At 41.8% G+C, this 20,477-nt stretch overlaps 1 protein-coding gene across 2 annotated transcripts in view; it reads right to left on the reverse strand.

Moving 5' to 3' along the window:
* Positions 1-273: 273 nt before the first annotated feature.
* LOC311233234 (heterogeneous nuclear ribonucleoprotein A/B-like) overlaps positions 274-20,477 on the reverse strand; it is a 41,911-nt gene continuing 21,707 nt past the window's right edge. Inside the window, exons 6-9 of one of the 2 annotated variants that reach the window (XM_084320168.1) lie at positions 14,763-14,895; positions 14,167-14,316; positions 9,264-9,354; positions 274-958 (exon numbers count right to left, since the gene is read on the reverse strand). In XM_084320168.1, coding sequence (XP_084176294.1) covers positions 9,281-9,354; positions 14,167-14,316; positions 14,763-14,895 — 357 coding nt within the window. In that variant the 3' untranslated portion in view covers positions 274-958; positions 9,264-9,280. Of the gene's footprint in view, positions 959-9,263; positions 9,355-14,166; positions 14,317-14,756; positions 14,896-20,477 lie in introns of both variants that reach the window. The other variant, XM_084320167.1, reaches the window with a different exon arrangement.

Genomic DNA, 20,477 nt, shown 5'->3' on the forward strand with positions numbered 1-20,477 from the left:
ACGAAAACATCTGGATGTCATATTTGAGTGAGTCTTTCACCTTTTACATATCTAGCTTTGGCATGGACTGATTGTTTAGATTGCTAGCATGGCTAACAAATGCAAATATATTGTAAGTCTGCCCCAGTTGTTCTGTACATTCCCTTTGCCTCCTTGATACGAGCGATCAGTCTGACGTATACAGCGAACAGGTATATAGATATAGGGCCCAACCCCTAACCCCTCAACAAACCACCAGTCTGGAAGTGGAAGTCTGAAAAAACCTAAACAACATTGCCAAAATTATTTTTATTAAAAAAAAAACATTACAGCTTCAGATTTCTCATGTAAATCCAGTAGACATGTAAAACGCAACCCTTACAATACATTAGATTCAAAAAAGGTACCAAAAAGTACAGTAAAAATAACACTTCCAGCTGGAAATGTGGACAAAGAGAAAAAGAAAAAAGAAAAAAAAAAGGACATGGGCCATCCAGGGCAGCTACCGGCTAGCACTGCTGTCAGTCTGTCTATAGGGACGACTAGCATCGTCTAGCGCTGCTATCAGTCTCTGTCTATAGGGACCGTTAGCATCACCTAGCGCTGCCATCAGTCTCTTGTCTATAGGGACCGCTAGCATTGCTACACTATTAACTCTTCATATCATACAGTCTGGAGAGCAGGAAGAACAAATATGGAAAAACCAACAACTACCATCAACAACAAAAATGTTTAGATTTAGTTAACTAACAATCTAAAAATATAGAGTTTGGATGGGAATCTGCGAGTGGACAGGTGTGTCCCTGCGAGTGGACAGGTGAGTCCCTGCCTCTCCCCTCTACATCTAGAAAACTAAAAAGGTGGAAAAGTTACATCATAATTAGCTGTTCTGTACAAATGGTCTGCAGTCATAAAAAGGTGAAGTTGAGTTAAGTCTCTGCCAACATCCCTCCATCAGTCTGTCACCCAGACTGTAGCCCTGTGAGAGAGAGAGAGAGAGAGAGACGGAGACAAGGAGAGAGAAATGGAGAGAGAGAGGGAGAGAGAGAAATTCCATTATCACATTGGGCGCCGGGGGTTGTGCCCATCATTGTACCCAGTCAGCCACTGTTGAAAGCCTATGGAGATGTTTACCTTCTTTGCAGGGCTATAACTTTTTAAATTGTATTGCTATATTGACATTACTATGGCCCATTCAACATCGATTATCCATCGTTCAGGATGTGGGAACGTTATATTTTTTCATTCATACATTGTTGTGTTAATACCGTCTAGAATATAAGTATGTTTTTAAGGTTTTCTGCTGTAATTCCAAAAACAAGAGTTATAGGCCCTGACGCTTGGCGGTTCTTTCCTATACACGCTATATTAAAAAATTCAAATGTATATGATCGGTATACATTATGCTTCATCATGCGTGAAGGAAAGGGGGGGGGGGGTCGTTTATAATTCCTTGATCGTCAGTAACGGCTTTATTTAGTATGGGTTGATATATTGATCAGATGGTTTGCAGTGAAATGAATAAACAATCGGGCTGAAAATAACGTTACTGTCCTCTTACCATTCGCCGATGAGACTGGAGGAAAAATATCCCAATTATTTGATGCCGATCTCCTAGATCCATTTCCGGTTTGTATGGCGCAATAAACGCCGAAATCATATCGATTATTAAGTTTAGATGTGGCAACAACACTAGGGATGCCCCGATCGATCGGCCACCGATCGTTATCGGCCGATAATCAGTATAAATATGCGATCGGTGAATTCCGATAATTAGTCATATTCGCTGATCGCGGAAACCGATCAAGCGGAGATCTCACTCGCTGTCTGTCTCAGACACACAGGACCTGCAAACTGCCGCTGCTCCTCCTGCCTAGCCCCGCCCGCACCCGTGTACAGTTTGTAAACACAGAGGAGGAGGCTCCTCTGCTCAGTCTATAGTGCATTCGACCTGAGCTAACGTTAGCTACCTAGCTATCGTTACTGTTTAAACAAAATTACCCAGTCAACTATTCACTTTTAGTAGGCATTGTCTAACGGTATTTAGCCGGCTAGCTACTGATAGCTCCTGATATCAACAAATGCTCCAGCAAGTCTTGTAGTGCATGTTGATACCTCCGTTAGCTCCCGTTAGCTGATGTTAGTTCACTGTTCAAAACGAAATGTCCCATTCAACTAAATAGTTCAGAGGCGTCGTCTTAACGTTATATATCCGGCTAGCAGTAGCTACAGATAACTCCTGATATCAATGTCTTATAACATTGACTCGATGCGTATTCGAGCTGAGGGCTTGCTGAATGTGATTTAACGTTATACCAATACTAGGGTCCAGCTGCAGCGCCGGAGAATCCTGGCCGTAGCTGGAGGCTACTAGTACACAGACAGTGGAGCTGTTTGCAGATAGCGAGCATTTTGACTTGTTAAGTGGTGGCGATGTCTAGCAGATAATACAAGTACAAGTCTAATTATATAATATATATATTTTATAAAAGAAATTAAAATTATTGTTAATTTTTTTTTAATAAAAAATGTTCGGTATCGGATCGGTATCGGCCAATATGGCTCACGACAATCGGTGATCGGTATCAAAAAACGTGATCGGGGCATCCCTAAACAACACATCACCATGGCAACACCACAACACGTGTTAACAACACATCAGCATGGCAAGTGGCAACACCACGTGGTAGCAACACATCACCATGGTAACACCCCATCACCATGTCAACACCCCAACACGTGGTAACAACTCATCACGTGGCAAGTCCCATTGAATTTACTACTTTTGTTGCCATTTGTTGACTTCTAGACCTACCTTGGTTTTGGGGTCACGGTTTGGTTAATTAAATATGATTATCTTTTATTACGTTATACTTAGTTCCACATAGGCTTTCCGCGGTAGTCAGTGATACCGGTGTCATTCTGTGTTCAGGCATCAGTTAATAAATTGCCTACCGCCCCCACCGGTATATCTGCTTTTAAGTTTCAGTTTCACTTCTAGAGTAGATTTAACTTCACGTGAAGCAGAGAAAGAAGACTCTAAAGAGATGACATGTTACAAAACAACGGCAGAGGATTTATCAATATTTTGGATTTAAAGCTACTAACGTTATAAACACAATATGTGTACAACGACACAATGATTTACATTATTACAAATATGGTAACGTGGTTGTGGCTTTAGAGATGGGTGGCTATAATCACGGAGCAATAGTGTTAGGTGAAACAGATACATTTTCATTCGGCTAGTAGTAGCAGCAAGCATATATCTATGGTAGCAAGGCTCTCTGCCTGCAGTGCCTGCCACTAGCTGTGTGTGACTCTCAGCGCCCCCTGGTGAGCCCCCTGGTGCCCTGAACCTGTTGTGACGATAATTTCGATTACACACGCACGTTATGAACCATTGATTAAAATATCCATGTGTGTGGTGAATGGTGATTGTGTTGGGCAGACAAAATGTTTGATAAAAACGCTAAAACTGGGTCAATTTCAATACTTTTTTTCCCTTCTTCATGAAACTCACCGTTGGCCTAGTCCACATTGTTTATTGAACAAAAATACAACGTGAAGGTTGGCCTTTAAATAGCAGCAATCTTGTTGAAAATGTAACGTTACTAAAATGCTCCGAGCATAGCCTCTCTCTCTCTATCTACCGCTACCTCTCTCTCTCTCTCCCTCTCCCTGTCTCTCTCTACCGCTACCTCTCTCTCTCTCTCTCTCTACCTACCGCTACCTCTCTCTCTCTCTCCATCTACCGCTACCTCTCTCTCTCTGTCTCTCTATCTACCGCTACCTCCCTCTCCCTCTCTCTCTCTCTACCTCTCTCTCTCTCGCGCGCTCTCGTTATCTTTAAATAAAAATCGAAACTGTTACTAACTGTAATACAAACAGTTCAGTTTGTCAGGTACATGCAACACAGATTACAGTGTTTACATCTGTCTGCTTGAGAAAATACCATGTTCTGCATTTGCAATAAAAATGATTGAAGTGAGATGAACAGTTATTTTTAATTGTGTGATCTAAAGATAAACAAAGGGTTTTAAAAGTGTTATATTTATCTTCTCTTATAGTACCAGAGAGAAGCTGAGGAGAATCAACCAGCAACAAAAGCTAAATTTGTTAAAAAAAAAAAAAAAAAATAATATCGAAATGGTATCGAAGTATCGATACTTTTCAAGGTATCGTATCGAAGTCGAAATTCCAGTATCGTGACAACACTACAAGACGCTCCATCAAATGACCATGTCCGGTTCTGAATGGTCTAGAACTGACCAATCACTGCTGATGGTGAAAATGATTGATCACCATTGTAGCAAACGAGCGTCACCTCCGAAAGACTGCAGCCGAGCAGGTGAGGGAAGGTGGTGAAAGTTGATGAAGAAGTCCGTTTGAATTGAAGTGGACGAACATCTTGGATAATCATGCAGTTTTTTTTATTATGGATTTTTTACTACATAAGACTTCAGGCTATGAAACTGCAGTGTTTTCCAGATACTAAAATATTTTATTTCAGTGTTCAAACCCGTTTCTCCAATACATTAGCACTCAGTGATTTTTCTTTATTGACATAACTTCAGAATGTTACCTTTAGTGATGCACCGATGTGAAAATTGTGGCCGATACCGATAACCGATATTAATATTGCTGTTCTGGCCAATACAGAGATATTTACCGATGTCGATATCTCTGTATAGAAAACACTTTATGATAATCAAATAAAGAGCTATTTTCCAAAACGCTTTATTTTTTTTTATTTTTATTTTTTTACTTTTGTAACTTATTTTCAGAAATGACACATATTTTGAAACTATCTAAGGCCAAAACATGTAAAAAATTTATAATAATAATATATATTTTTTAATATCTGCCCATATCAGCCCTATCTTGATATCGGACCGATACCGATGTGTAAAAAAACTGCCATATCGGCGGCCGATATATCGTGCATCACTAGTTACCTTTGAAAAGAGACCAGACTTAGTATAAAGCTAAGCTTTGCAAAAAAAGGTATAGAAATCACTTTTGTTTTCAGCAAAATGGGGGTAGCCTATACTTAACCTGTTAAGCCCTAGCCCTATTTTCTGAAAATCCACCTAAAAATACATACCTAAGTAAATGGAATATTTCTCCACTTCTACAAGGTCCATTTGCAAGTTCTTGGTATTTAGGGACTAGGGCTGTCTTAAATACTTGGAAGCTTCGTTCGATGGGCATGGGATTCGAATATGAAAATAAAATTCGATTTATTTTAAATATTTTTTTATTTCGAAGCTTCGAATTAAAATCGAATATCGGCCCCGAAGCTTCGAATTCCCAGTGTCAGGAATATTGTGTCTGTTATAGGGATGGGCATTTTAAAGAAAAATCCAGATCGATTGATCGCATGCTATACCGTGTATTACTCGAAAAGAAAAAAAATAACTGTTTACTTATTTTTGTTCATTCACGTATATATGTTTAAGGAAACCAACAAACAGTTATAATCTTACATACATGTGAAACAAATAAGTAAAAAAAAATTATATATATATATATATATTATTTTTTTCATACAAATTATTAATAATTTCGATTTTTTTCTCTTTGATTTTTCTCATAGCTACGAGTAATCGATTAATCACGCCCATCCCTAGTTACTAGGCTTGAGTAAATTGTGATGAAACAAAAAGGAGAATATAAATTATGGTTTTTCTTTGCATCTTTGACAGTGAACACCACCATGCTAAAAATGACCAGACATGAAAAACTGCCTTGAACTGAGCTTGTTCAGTACCTTCTTGAGATCACATGCACAAAAGATTACGGCAATGAATAAAGGGAAGATTATTAAACAGAAGTTTTTGTAGATAGAGTACTGAATTCTGCCATCCGGACACATGCAATCTAAAATATTATTATAGAATATAGAATAGCAGGCCTATAAATGACCTTATCATAGCCATGTTGCACATCTATGGATCAGGCCAAATCTACTTGTTCCAATGACAGAGTTCAATTTGGATTTAGTATCACCAGGCGTGCAGGAGGAACAGAGAATGAAATCTACTGTAAATACAGTCAGCTTTTTATTTTTGCCACAGGTCTGCCAATCTATGCCAATAACGTTCAGTTTTGTGGTATATAATCCAAAGAAATAAAAAAGAATAATCAGGAAGTCATTTGCTTGCAGGAAGCTGGAAATCGCTAGGAAATGCAGTTATTTTTTTTAACGCTCATTGCTAGCTCTGGATGCCCACTACTCATCACTATAACTGGCGGAATTTCGCTAATTCAAAATGGCGGATATTCGCTATATTATTAACTCTTTCAGCGCCAGAGGCTTAGCCCACCTAGTTCCTACTGCGCCACCACACTAAGAGATAGGGCTGCATGGCGGTGTTTGCAGGGCTATATTTATATTCTATATTATAGCTATGGATACAATACTATGGTCCATTTGACATCAACTATCTCTGACTGGTTGGCCACCCCTGAGCTAGACGAAGCTGTTTTGCTTTCAGATCATAGCCATAATACAGTCGTATTATTAATGTCTCTGTATGTCTGACCAGAGCTCTTGATCATTCTATGGTCAGACACTATTGTATTAACTAGGGATGCACCGATATGAAAATTTGCCACCGATACCGATTGTTCAACTAACACAATCGGCCAATACCGATACTTGTGGCAATTTCTTTTTGTAGTTTTTTTTTTTTATGAAACTACTGTATATTTGTGTTCCAAATTGTTCTCACCGATATGAACATAGGCCTCTTTACTTACTTAAAAAAAGGAAACATCAAGAAATAGCACTATCTCTCTCCCAGTATGGTCTACCGGGCTGCAGCTGGATACTATTGTCTCAACCAGAGCTCTCAACCAATGACATTTTGATTGACAGTCGATTCTGCCAATTACGTCACACACCGCTTGCACCCGCCTCTGCTGTTACCACCAATCGGCAAGCGCGTACACATTTTTTACTTCCGCTTTTGTCCACCATTGATTTTGACGAGAGCTGAGCTCTACACCAACAACAACGTTAGATCCCCGCGGCGGCGCAGCCGACGTTTAGCTTTTAGCTCCGCAGGATGACTAAACGAGGCATAATGATTTTACTGCAACGAATGTTATAATAAAACAAAGCCTTTCTATACATGTGTCTGATTGAAAACTTTATTAACAGATTGCAGAATGGGTAAAACTCAGGGCTCTATGAGCAACGGAAGGAACTGAGCTAGTATGAACGAGTAATGCTTGCTACGTTCGAGTAAATAATATGCTGATGTTATTGAACTTGTAACACTAACTATATAACGTTAATGCCACAAAACGAATGCATTTGTTAATCATAAGTAGTAACTTTGATGCAGTAGCTTGTGTGTGTGTGTGGGCCGGGGGCAGCGTTGTGCAGGTCGCGATGCGACTGATTTTTTTTTTGCCTTTTGACGAGACACAAATTGATGGATATTTATCGGCTACTGCCATCGGCACATTCGAGCTTATCAGCCGATAGGCCGATTGCAGTCAACAAGACACTTATCGGCCGATACCGATACCCGACCGATACATCGGTGCACCCCTAGTATTAACATGTTTGTCTCTGATTGTAGACTGATCTTTCATTTGTGGCCACGGATGAAATAAACTCTTATTTACTATTAATAATGACTCAGAATCATTAATGTAAACGGCTCATCGTTTGTCTCTTTAATATTTCCCATTACAATGTCAATGCACATTAGGGCAAATTAATGATGCCGAAGTTATAATCTACCAAATATTTTTCATTTCATGTGTCTAGCTGCTCCAGAGGCTGAGATATAAAGGTTTTAGTGAACATTGACAATTCTGAAAATCTTTCAGGTTTGAAGAGGTTGTGTAGAATAATTGCATAAGTTACCTCTTAACTTGCACCGGCCTGAAATCTGGCATCCATGCCCATGCACACAAGTCACAGCACATTTTTCGCAGAAAATATAATATGCGGTTCGAAAGATCCATTTGTGCCGTTCGAATGCCACCTCACTCGACCAAATCCATGCCTTGGTTCTCAAGTTACATGACGATATGTCAGGCGAGCGTCTTTTTACGCACTGCGCGTCAGATGACCACCCCGGACTCCAGACGCTTCAGAACTGACAATCATCCGCTGATGGCGAAAATGATTGGTCAGCGTTGTAGACAACAAGTGTAGGTTCCCAACAATACCCCACGTGGGGGGTGCAAATACAGAAAGTAGGCGAAAGTTTACTTGGTTTGGTCAAGGAGGTGGCATTTGAACGGTAATTTATATGTTCTGTGAAAAATGCAGCCCGAGGCGCTAGGCGCTCGCAAAGTGCCGTGACTTTGTGCGTTCCATGCACGCCGGGACGTATACATCCCGGTGCAGGTTTTAGAGGTTAAACTAATTATTATTTGTAATATTTAATTATTATTTAGTTATTGCACTGCACTGGCAGTTGAACTACATTGAACTGACTTTTTTTTTTTCAATAAAATAAACTCATAACTACAACTGGCTCTGAACATTGAACTGCACTGGCACTGTTTGCAGATGTACCATTATTCAAGTTAGTTAAAAACATAATTTTGTATAGTTATTTTTTTGTTAAATCCAAAAGGAAACAACAGAGATATCCTAAAACAGGAAAATTCATATCCGAAAACAGGAAAAGATCAAACGGATTTTATAGGGCCCTACATGCCCTACACAGTGGGATCAGTAGGATGACAAAGAAAACGATTTATTACAAGTCACTGTCCATTAAAGCTTTGTGAATTGACAGTGAATTAGTAAAATATAAATTAAATTGCTTTTCCAAAATGAAATGTACTGAATATTGATCACGAAAGTAAAACGTTGCAGTTTTATTAGCAATTTTTTAATACTGTTAATTGGTACAATAATTTATCACTTTCCTAAACTATCTACTGCAGATAATATGAGGCACTGTTGTGAGAAGAACCCAACAGGGTCACTCCAGAATCCACAGAGGAGCCAGCAAAGAAGAAAAGCCTCCTGCTGTTTGCTTCAGAAGATGAAGAGGGGGCTAACAGTGCTCTGGTCCTCTAGAGCAGAGCCAACCATTTCTTAAGTCTGGTTTGTTCATACAGAATATTGAAAAAATTTATTGAAGATCAATCAAGACGTTTTTCCCCAATGGTCAACTGTTCTGGAATGTACTTTGAAAGTACTGCATTTTACTAAACAGGACAAATCATATCCGAAAACAGGAAAAGATCAAACGGATTTCATAGGGCCCTACATGCACTACAGTGGGATCAGTAGGATGACATACCTTGCACTACAGTGGGATCAGTATGGCTTGTAGCCGGGCTGGTGGCCTCCTCGTCTCGGAGATTTCCCATAGGTTACTGCATTTCCCTGGTCTGTGGGGACAGAAAGAGTGGCGTTTGATGTAAGAACAAGTCTCCAACAGCCTGATTTCACTACCACATGTCTAGCTAGTAGGGATGCAACAATGCATCGATCCTAAGGTCGAATCGCACCGAGGTCAAATGAAGAGATTTCATGATGCATTGAATCGTAATCGAATCGAAGTGGGGTCAAATATTTACACCCCTATTATTTACCTATAGTCCATTCATGCTGAGTGAATCAGTCCCCCCAGCCACATTTGTGTATACAATTTTGGGGGGAATTAACTGAGAACATTTATCTAATCGCATCGTGGTCAGATGAAGAAATTTCATGATGCATTGAATCGTTGCCTGAAGAATCGTAATCAAATCAAAGTGGGGTCAAATATTTACACCCCTACTAGCTAGTCATAATAAGATTTTTGCTACATTAAAAAGGGATATTCAGATTCTAGGAACCCTAGTCCCATTTCTTACTCACCAATAATATTTTTGATCAGTAGTCTTTTCCCAGCAGCACAATCCATGCTGTTCCTCAAACCCGTTCTGGATAGTGGGCCACATACCAATAGAGAGTCAATGGGGTCACGCTCCAGTCTTTACAAGCTGAAGTGTACTTTGTGTGCACTGTGGAGTAAATCCATGTGAGCCTCAGTCAACTTGTACAGATAGGATTGTGACCCCATTGACTATTGTTTTGTGGCTAACTATCCAGAGCTGGTATGAGGAAAAGCATGGATTGTGCTGAGGAAGGGGAAACAGGAGTAGGGTTCCATCACAAGCGTCACTTTCATGACAAGTTAGTGCTGAACGTTAAGATAAGGCTCCAAATACAACATTTATGAATGAATAATCATTGCATTTATATACATCACTTTCTAAACACTCAAAAGCACCACCACTGTGTAGCACCCAACCAAAGTCTCCTTTCAAATCCTCCAGCAGAGATGTTCATTTACGGTAATGACGCCTTAATGACTTTCCCAGGAAACCACAGAAGGCACCATTAGCAGAAACGAACAGCTTGAAATGAGACTTCGGAGAGAAAAGGGTAATTTTATACCGTGTTTCAGCATCGGCTTGTGTATTTACCCCACCTGCCTTTTGTTTTTCAATGTGTATATAATGTATATATATCGGTGGGTGACAGCATTTACTCAAACGGATCTATAGATCTCAAAAGTAGCCGGCAGCCAGTTCTGCGTCTCCACAGTAGCAAGCAGGGTGTGTGGCTCCGAGGTCGTTCGGCAGCTTGTTAACATAAACACTGATAAGGACAGAGCAGGCAGGATTGGTCAGAGAGAACTATGGAGAGTTTGACATCGATAGAACCATGCTAAAGGTGAAGATCACTTGCCATGGCAGCGCATCACATAGTAACAAGAAGAGGGGGCGGTCTGTTAGGGGGAAGAAGTGATGATAGAATACCCATAAAACAAATTTAATATATACAAAGTCATCATTATGCTCTATAAACCATAGAATAGAGTTGGTTTGTTTGTGTGTCTAAACGTTATCCCGGAGATCTCTCACAAATGGATTTTCTCATACCAACACAGTCTGTCTGAATGAAACTTTGCATGCTGGATTTATGACTGGATTTTCACATTCTATACGACTGGGTTTCCCTATACAAACACCGTCGCCGCCTGGATGAAACTATCATACACTGGATCTACAACTGGTTTCAAAACGGACAAATTATGCGCTGGATTTGGTCACTTCTTGCAATGGTCATTCATCACCCGGCTGCTGACAATGGAATTAACCCTTAGGGGTCACACTGGAGCTTTGAACCCGTCGGCGGACAACAAAATAATTAGAATCCCTCTTAAATGCTCAAAAAGGACATCTTTTCAGAAATCGATAAAAATAGAAAAATGGCCATTTCTAGTGCTTTGACATGTAAGGTATACGTCCCCAACTTGCTAAACCTAATACGACTTGTATATACATTTAATTCTTGCTAGATGGTATGATTGTAATAATCTCCATTTGCGATAAGAACTACATCGCGTCACGAAACGCACATACATGGACGCGCGCACACACAAACAGCGCATAGGTGTTAATCACTGAGTGATCTAATATGCATATTCTTCAGCGCGAGAGGGGGGGGGGGGTTGTGTTTCTCACTGTCTGTCGTTGATAATATAATCTGAAGAGGTCCTGCATTATTATTATTATCATGCTCGAGAATAAACGGGACCCGATGGAACGTTAATTTATGTATTAAAAGTAGTCTAACATGCTCGCCCGTGTATATACCCACGTCGTGCTAAAACAACATAACTACTGTATGGCAGAGACAGAGTGCGTGTGTGTACGAGTTATGAGTTATCTCGCAGTTCATTCAAGCGCGCACCACGGTGATGACAGCTCTCTAGAGTAGAAAGGTGCGCTCACAGGGGCGTAGCTGGAGATTCTGGGCTCCATGAAAGAATCAATTTGTGGGCCCCCAATCTATTAAAAAATGTGGGGCCCCCAATCTATAAAAAAAATTGGGGCATTTGCTGGGCCCTTGGAATCATCCTAACCCCCCACCCCCCCCCAGCTACTCCCCTGCACACACACACACACTCTCTCTCTCTCAGAGAAATCAAAAGAAATCAGTACATTACAGAAGGAATTTCTTGTACAGTGGGTGACAATATTGTCACAAGGAAAGATGAAATTACATACCTAGGTTTCATGTCTATCTATATCTCCCTCTCTCTCCCTCCATCTCTCCTCTGTATCTCCCTCTTTCTTTCTCTTCCTCTATATCCCTCTCTCTCCCCCTCTATCTCTTCTTTCTTTCTCTTTCTTTCTTTCTTTCTTTCTTTCTTTCTTTCTTTCTTTCTTTCTTTCTTTCTTTCTTTCTTTCTTTCTTTCTCTCTCTCTTTCTATTATATTACTATTATATATCTATCTAAATATCTAAACCTCTGTATCTAGTGTGTGTATGCATGGCATCAAATCAAAGTGTGTTGCTGTAGGCCTGCCTGTATTGATCAGTCACTATACCCCCATTCAGCCGTAATTGTTCCCTGCTGGGCCTTTTGTTTCATGGTGTGAATTAGTCATTGACATTGACATCACATTGCATTCTGGGAAGGAGTGTAGTTCCCTTATCATTAGCTGAATTCACTGAATTCTCTTCAGAGGCTCCTGTTGCAAATTGGTAATGACTGTACCAGAATGTTTGATAGGACATTGATTGAAAACTATCGTCTCAAATTTGACAATTGATGGCTTATTTTGAAGGTATGAATCTGTAATTTTACATTATGTAACAAAAAAAAAATATTCTGAGAAGGTGGAGCTAGAAACTCTAGACCTCAGGGGGTTAAGGTACAGTTCACCTCATCTTCACAACCTAAGACCCTGTAACACTGGCACTAGGGCTGGGCGATTCTTGCTAAAAAATGTCTCCAAGAATTGAGATCACGATTCTCTCACGATTCTTATTTTTTCAATAAAATCATTTAAAAAGTAAAGTAAAAATAAAAAATTTAGCAAATTCTTAGAAACTTAGAAATGAGATTGCATAAGTCTATGAATGGAGATCGCGATTTTTCTTCGATTAATTGCCCAGCCCTAACTGGCACCCTCGACAAGCTAACATACACTGCTTGTAAAGATGCCGGCATTTTTCACGCCAGATATTTGCATCGGTCGCCTCGACAACCACTCATCAACTCAACTCCTCAGTCATCATCGATCTGCTCATTCTGGACACTATCCCGCCCGACAAAAGGCATCCACCATCAGTCTCGCACAAATTATTATTCCGCTCTGCGCCCCCTACCTTCAACCAATTCTCCCAACTAGTGATGCTGGATATATCGGCTGCCGATATAATATCGGCCAATGGTGATTTTTTTTACACATCGGTATCGGTCCGATATCAAGATAGGGCCGATATATATATATATTAGTGCCGTCAGGCGATAGGATTTGTAATTAATTAATCGCATTTTAATCGCATAACCATTTTAGGCCTGATATTCTATAATCATATTTCAAATTGCATGTGTCCGGATGGCAGAATTCAGTACTGAATCTACAGTGTTTAATCATCTTCCATTTATTCATTTGCTTAGATTTTTCAGGTCTGGTAAATTTTAGCATAGTGTTATTCACAGTCAGACACAGTGCATTAAGGTTGAGGGACGGAGGGAGGGGGTAAGAAATGGAGTTGAAAAAGGGGTGAGAAATAGAAAGGAGTAGAACATGTTTGTTCATTTAAACGTGTTACAAAATTGTATGTACATATGTTATGAGGTGGTGAGCAACTTAACATTACACTCTGATTATTGCTGTGATGTACTTTTTTAATTAAATAAATACATTTCATATACATTTGAAATTCATGGTTTGTTGTGTTCTTTATCAGTAGTTTATAAATGTATGTTATGGCAATTCATGATGTATTTTTGTAAGTGTGGGTCCCAGGAAAACACCAATTTCTCTTTTGGGTCTCAAGCTGAAAAAGTTTGGGAACCCCTGGTCTAGACAAATTGATTTATGACGTGATGTCATTTGCGGTCCAAATGACATCACGTCATAAATCAATCTGTTTTATTACGTTGCATAATGTTTTTTTGTGGTGAAGTGAGAGGGAAAGGGAGCGATACACTCACTAGACTATAGACTAGATTCACAACAGGAATCGCACAATTGAATATCGTCCCGTTATCCAAGACACAAGAACCATTATCGTGGTGACATGCACAATACAATAATACATACATTTATTGATCCCCTTGGGGAAAATGGGGTATGTGCACGATAACCGTCATATTGCCCGAGCCCACGGTGCACGGTCTGTTTACTCACTGTAGTCATATGCGCCACCTCCGTATCCATAGTAACCAGAGGCGTAGTCATAGTTGCCATAGCCGCCATAATTGCCGTAGCCGTAACCTTGAGTACCGTAGCCCTGGCTCCAGTAGTTACCATAACCCTGATTCCACCCCTGATTCTGACCTGAGAAGACACGTAGAAAGACACACACAGACAGAACGAGATAGATAGACAGATCGATAAACAGACAAAGACAGAGAGAGATAAACAGAACGAGATAGAAACAGATCGATAAACAGACAGAGACAGAGGGAGAAAAACAGACAGAGGGAGAAAGAGAGATAACAGACAAGACAGATAAGAGAGGGAGAAACAGACAAGACGGAGAGAGAGCGACAGAACGATAAGAGGGAGAAACAGACAGACGGAGAAAGAGCGATAAACAAACAGATAAGAGAGAGAAACAGACAGACGGACAGACAGATAAAGAGAGAGGGAGAAAAAGACAGAGAGACAGGGGTTGTATATCAGTGCAGTTGTAATGAGGTGAAAACTACATTGAGGTAAAACTAGAAAACATTTTGATTAGAACAAAATGTGTGCGTCTGGTGCAACCTCCTCACCCTCACCTCCACGGCCCCGGCCTCCTCCTCCTCCTCCCCGGCCTCCTCCTCCTCCTCCACCTCCTCCGTATGCCCCCCGGCCTCCTCCATATTGCTGCTGCTGGTACACCTCCTTGGGCATGGCGATCTTCAGCTCACACTGTACATACAGACACACATTAGACCAGCAGGGCTCAAACCTATTCTTGAGCTGGTATAATTAGATTGATTAGGTAGGGCTGGTATAGTTAGTAGGGCTGTCACGATTCGTCGACCATGTCTAAGTAATCGGCCATGAAATTTTGTCGATTTGCATATTCATGATCAACGCATCGTATTGTTGTTACTTGTATGTCTTTTGTGGTGGAAATGGCAGACGTTCAAAGTCATAACATTTGCAATGTGTAACCCAACTAGTGCCCAATGAATCACTTTCAAAATATAAATAACTTCTCTTAAACCACTATTGGGGATTCTGCCTAGAGCCAGGACTCGACAGTGCGCGTTTCACTCTCATTTCAGGGCTGTACAGTGCAACGAGGGCATCGCATATTGCGCCAGAATTTAGCCTGTGCGAGTAGAGGAAAATATTTGGGGGCACTCATGAGTACTGTTTTCAACCCTTTCAATTCCATTTCACTCCTTTCTTTCAGAGGAATTTTAACGTTGCGAACTAATCTTGCTGGCCGTTTTCTATATCTCTCCTCCCTCGGTCTCTCTCTTCTGCCCGAGGAGCGGGGCTGTTAGTTACACACTCAGGGGGCGTTCACACTAGCCATTCGGGGGTCAAATCAGAGCGCGATCGCACCAAAATAGGGTGTGATGAGAACACTATCCGCCATCACCGGGGACGCTGATTCGCTCCAAACATGGACCGCTGGAATAGGTGGTCTCGGATGCGAACCGGCGTCCCAGACGACGGAGCGGGGCGTGGTGTGCAAGCTTACTGTAATGCTTTCATGCTTGCTTGAATTTTGGGCAGATAAAAACATACAACTGGACAATACACACAAAAACGATATTTATGGGCAATTTGGAGAGTTCAGACCTCAACCAAACAAGCATGTTGAGCCTCACGGCTCAGTGGATGAAAACTTTGAGATGAAGCCACGTTACAAGCCCAAGACTTCCCTGGCTCGCATTAGGCCTGGCAATTTCTTTGCCATTGCCATGTCTATACATTGGTTTCTTGTTCAAATGCATTTATTTCTATAGAGCAGTGGTGCCCAACCAGTCGGCCGTGATCGACCGGTAGATTGCAGGCTGATTTTCAAGTAGACCGCAAGATAATTTTTATATAACATTGAGTATGTTGTCACGTCGCGGCTGAGATGAGACTTGCTTTAGCACAGAGCTTTCCTCTCATTTCATTAAAGACACAGACTAGCGCGGACCTTCAATGACATGCAATTGTAATTTCATTAGACAGACCAGCGCGGACCTTCAATGACATGCAATATAATTGACGCGAGCAATGGGCTAATGTTAGCTGCTAACTAAGTTATCCAATAACTAGCGTTAGCCGCTAACCCTGGACACCCTCAAAGCGGACTCCACGACACCAGTTCCATTCGTGAGAAAGGGGGGTGGGTTATATTGGCAAGGCTTGACAACAGAGGTTAAAAAATAACTTCATATTTATTAGTTATTCGTTTCTTTATATCGGGCATCCAGTTTCCATCACTGTGTGTTCAACTGTTATATTTCGTTATAGCTTATGCTTTGCTCTATTGGAACTGTCCCTTTAATCATAACCTAAAATGAAAGCTTTGACCTCGTGTACCCGACCACCTGCCTGACCACTCCCACATCCGCTCCTATAAAGCGGGGTCATGGCCATACAACAGCTCCTTCCCTACTTTCACCACCGAAGACCGTGTCATAGCACTGCTTAAGTTTGGTGTTAAAGTAGTTAGTTTAGTTATAGGAGCCGTGTTGGCATTTTCTTGTTTCTCCCTCTCACTAATTTAACAGGAGAAAGAAAGGATAATGTCATCACCACCGTAGAGTCTAGAAGATGATCATTCTGACCGCCACCGACGCTTCGCATTGGGGAGCGCGTCGCTGAGCAGTCTCCCTCCGGCTATGCAGCTGGATACTATGCCGCGAGAGGCAGTCGGCTGTGTGAGAGCTGACTGTCTCTCTGGGCGGGTGGTGTTTTGCAACGCGAGCCTCAGGTGTGTCAGTTGTGAGGGGGAAAAAGCGCAGCTTGCGTAAGGTCGGCTCCAAGCCAGAACCCCTTTGTTACCTCTTCATAGCGGTGGAAGGGGTTCTAGTTTGATGCCCCACGATAAAACAGTGCTCCTCCTCAGAGAGGTTGTAGCTTTGTTTTCTTGGGGCCGTGATTCCGAGTCTACGGTTCAAGTCCCCGGGTCTCTGAAAACGGATTCCCTCTGCCACCGCGCTGGCCCCGCTTTAAGACGAAAGCACCCGGCGCGGAGGATGCAAGCTTGGTGTTTCATTCATTCTTGGTGTATAGTTATATCCTTACGAAACTGATTGGCCGAGAGGTTGTGCCTTCCCTGTCTAGGTCTTGCTCGTCATGGGGGGGGGCGTTCCTGTCTCCCACACCAAATCGGGATAGGTGGGACACGGGTTTCCCCCGGCCATTTGAAAACGTCACAGGCGCTTTTTCTTGCTGGCCTAGAGACATGTCTGTGAGTTACAGGGCCTGTGCTACAGACCGCTGTCATTGTAAAGGATAGGTGATGCATTGCAGTAGACAATTATCTTCTACTCTGCTCCCTACCAGTAGTGTATATTGGGTCAGAGCCTCCTTCGAGTTTCAGAACCTCCCTCTCAGTGAGGGAGCCTCCTCAGTTTTTCAGAGCCTCCTCCTTAGAGAGTCGTGGTCAAATGTGTTACATGAACCTTTTTCAATTGTTTACTCACGTTGAGGTCCCCGGCTGCCCGAGAGTATGCCTCCGCATATTTCAGGACGTCTGCCAATTGTGTCAGCCTCTTTCTCTGAACTTCGACCCACGCGGGATTAATAAATTGGCGGGGTCGGGGTTCGTGGAGATTGTGACATGGTGCACAGCATACCGGAACACCCTTTCCGCTGGGATACTGTTCTTACAGTAAGCCCCTTAGGCGCCTGTCTAGTCCGCAGTGCTCCGGGAGCAGGTCGAGTTCTACTCTTGGGACCTGTCGGCCTGGGTTGAGGGATCAACCTCCTTGGAGGGTTGTCTCCCCGGTGCGCCGGCTGGCCCCACGACATTGTGGGGGGGGGGGGGGGGACGCCTCCTTGGGAGCGATTCGGAGCGGCGTGCCAACGGGGGAAGGGCCTTCACCTGGTTTAGGCCCCGTCCAATATGCTGGCGATGTGGGGGGTGGTGTCACCAGTGACCGTCTGGTGGGGTCTCGATGCCACGGCCTCATAGACCTCACCAGGCCGCGTGAATATTTTAGGCAACCAACTTGTGTTCCGCGTTTCTCTGATTGGCCACTACGCCCATGTGACCGCGGCAGCGCGAGAGAGCTGCAGTGCGGAAATAAACTGCATTCTAACCTTAACCAACTCTGAAACAATGCCTAACCTTAACCCTAACCTTAACCCCCTGAGGTCTAAAGTTTCTAGCTCCACCTTCTCAGATTTTTTTTTTTTTTTTTTACATAATGTAAAATTACAGATTCATACCTTCAAAATAAGCCATCAATTGTCAAATTTGAGACAATAGTTTTCAATCAATGTCCTATCAAACATTCTGGTAAAATCCTAACTATTTTTCAGGATAGGACTTGAACTTGATCCAAGTTCATTCAGCTATCTGATGAGAGAACTACACTCCCAGAATTTCAATGTGATCATTGTCACTAGAACCATTTCACACCTGGAGCAAAGGCCCAGTCACTCCTTTGTTATTCCAGTGAATGGACCCAGCAGGAGGCCTAGCCTAGCGACAAGCGGCCACTACATAGTTGGGTATTGAAAAAATGCTCATATACACATAGAGAATAATAATCAACAAGAAACATCAACTGTATCAATTGTATTGTACAATGAACAACCCTATATATCACTTTTGGATTACAATAGTAATACAAGGTAATGTACTGATTTCTTTTGATTTCTCTGTTTGAGAGAGAGAGAGAGAGAGTGTGTGTGTGTGTGTGTGTGTGCAGGGGAGTAGCTGGGGGGGGGGGGGGTTAGGATGATTCCAAGGGCCCAGCAAATGCCCCAATTTTTTTTATAGATTGGGGGCCCCACATTTTTTTAATAGATTGGGGGCCCACAAATTGATTCTTTCATGGGGCCCATAATCTCCAGCTACGCCCCTGTGAGCGCACCTTTCTACTCTAGAGAGCTGTCATCACCGTGATGCGCGCTTGAATGAACTCGTACACACACGCACTCTGTCTCTGCCAGTTATGTTGATGAAAAGCATGTTAGACTACTTTTAATACATAAATTAACGTTCCGTCGGGTCCCGTGTATTCTCGAGAATGATAATAATAATAATAATGCAGGACCTCTTCAGATTATATTATCAACGACAGACAGTGAGAAACACCCCCTCTCGCGCTGAAGAAGCATACATAGAAGCAGACTCGACACAAGTTTCGTCTCGACGCTGCGTCTCAGCGCACACACACACATACACACACACCACATTATTCTGCGAAGCAGCTCAGTGTCCCGTGGATATTATTGCAAGAGATAATTCATACATATTATGAAAAGCCGATGCCGATCTGTTGTTTAGAATTTGGATGGGGGGTAGCGAGTCTCTGATACGTTTTTAACAGCTAAGTATTGGGTGGGACATTCTGATTTAAGAACTTTCTAAATAAAATAGAAAGTCCCAAAATAGTTAATTTATCTGACTGCTTGTATTAATTGATCAAAAAGTAGCCATGTGCAGTAATTAGGGGTGTAACGGTACACAGAAGCCATGGTTCGGTATGTACCTCGGTATTGGGGTCACGGTTCTGTACGATTTCGGTACAACAGAAAAATATATATTTATAATTGAATTTATTGTATTTTTTAAATTCTTTTGTATTTATAATAATTTATAATTATTATTATATATTTATGATAATTATTATAATTAAATAGAATAATTTTCTATAGGCTTGACGTGGTAGTCAGTGATAGTGGTGTCCTTCTGTGTTCAGGCATCCACTGAATAAATGAATTGCCTACTGTCCCTTTAACAACTTATCCTTGCTAAGTTTCAGTTTCACTTCTAGAGAGAATTTAACTTCACGAGACTGAATACTAGAGAACAGATGACATGTTACAACAATGGCAGAGGATTATTTGGATTTAAACACAGTAGCAGTTCAACTGGAGGGGAGCTCAGTATGTACTTTTTTTTTTTTTTTTAATCAGCTGTGTCCGAGAGTCCGGCGGGGGAGAATAGTGTGTTTGTTGGCGACGCGAAATTGGTTTCATTTGGTTGACATTATTGGGCGAACAAGAAAACGAAAGAAAACTGTAAAATTGTAATGACCCTGCAGCTGTTCCAATATAAATGTGCCTTCCTCCGTGCACTTTCGCCTGCTCTGAAGTCAGACTCGGTGTGCCGTGCGCTGTTCTCACACTGACACGTAATCGGCGACTGCCTGCATGCGCAACTGGTGTGTGCGCGCTGTGAGGCGTATTCTTCGTATGGCTGCACGTACCGCACCGTGACGCTGTACCGTAAATTCACGGGACGAATACACGTACCGTTACACCCCTAGCAGTAATATATAATATAATAGTATAATATCTTTGACAGTGAATAACGCATA

Source organism: Notolepis coatsorum (genome assembly GCF_963971535.1).
Source record: "Notolepis coatsorum genome assembly, chromosome: 8".
Classification (NCBI taxonomy): domain Eukaryota; kingdom Metazoa; phylum Chordata; class Actinopteri; order Aulopiformes; family Paralepididae; genus Notolepis; species Notolepis coatsorum.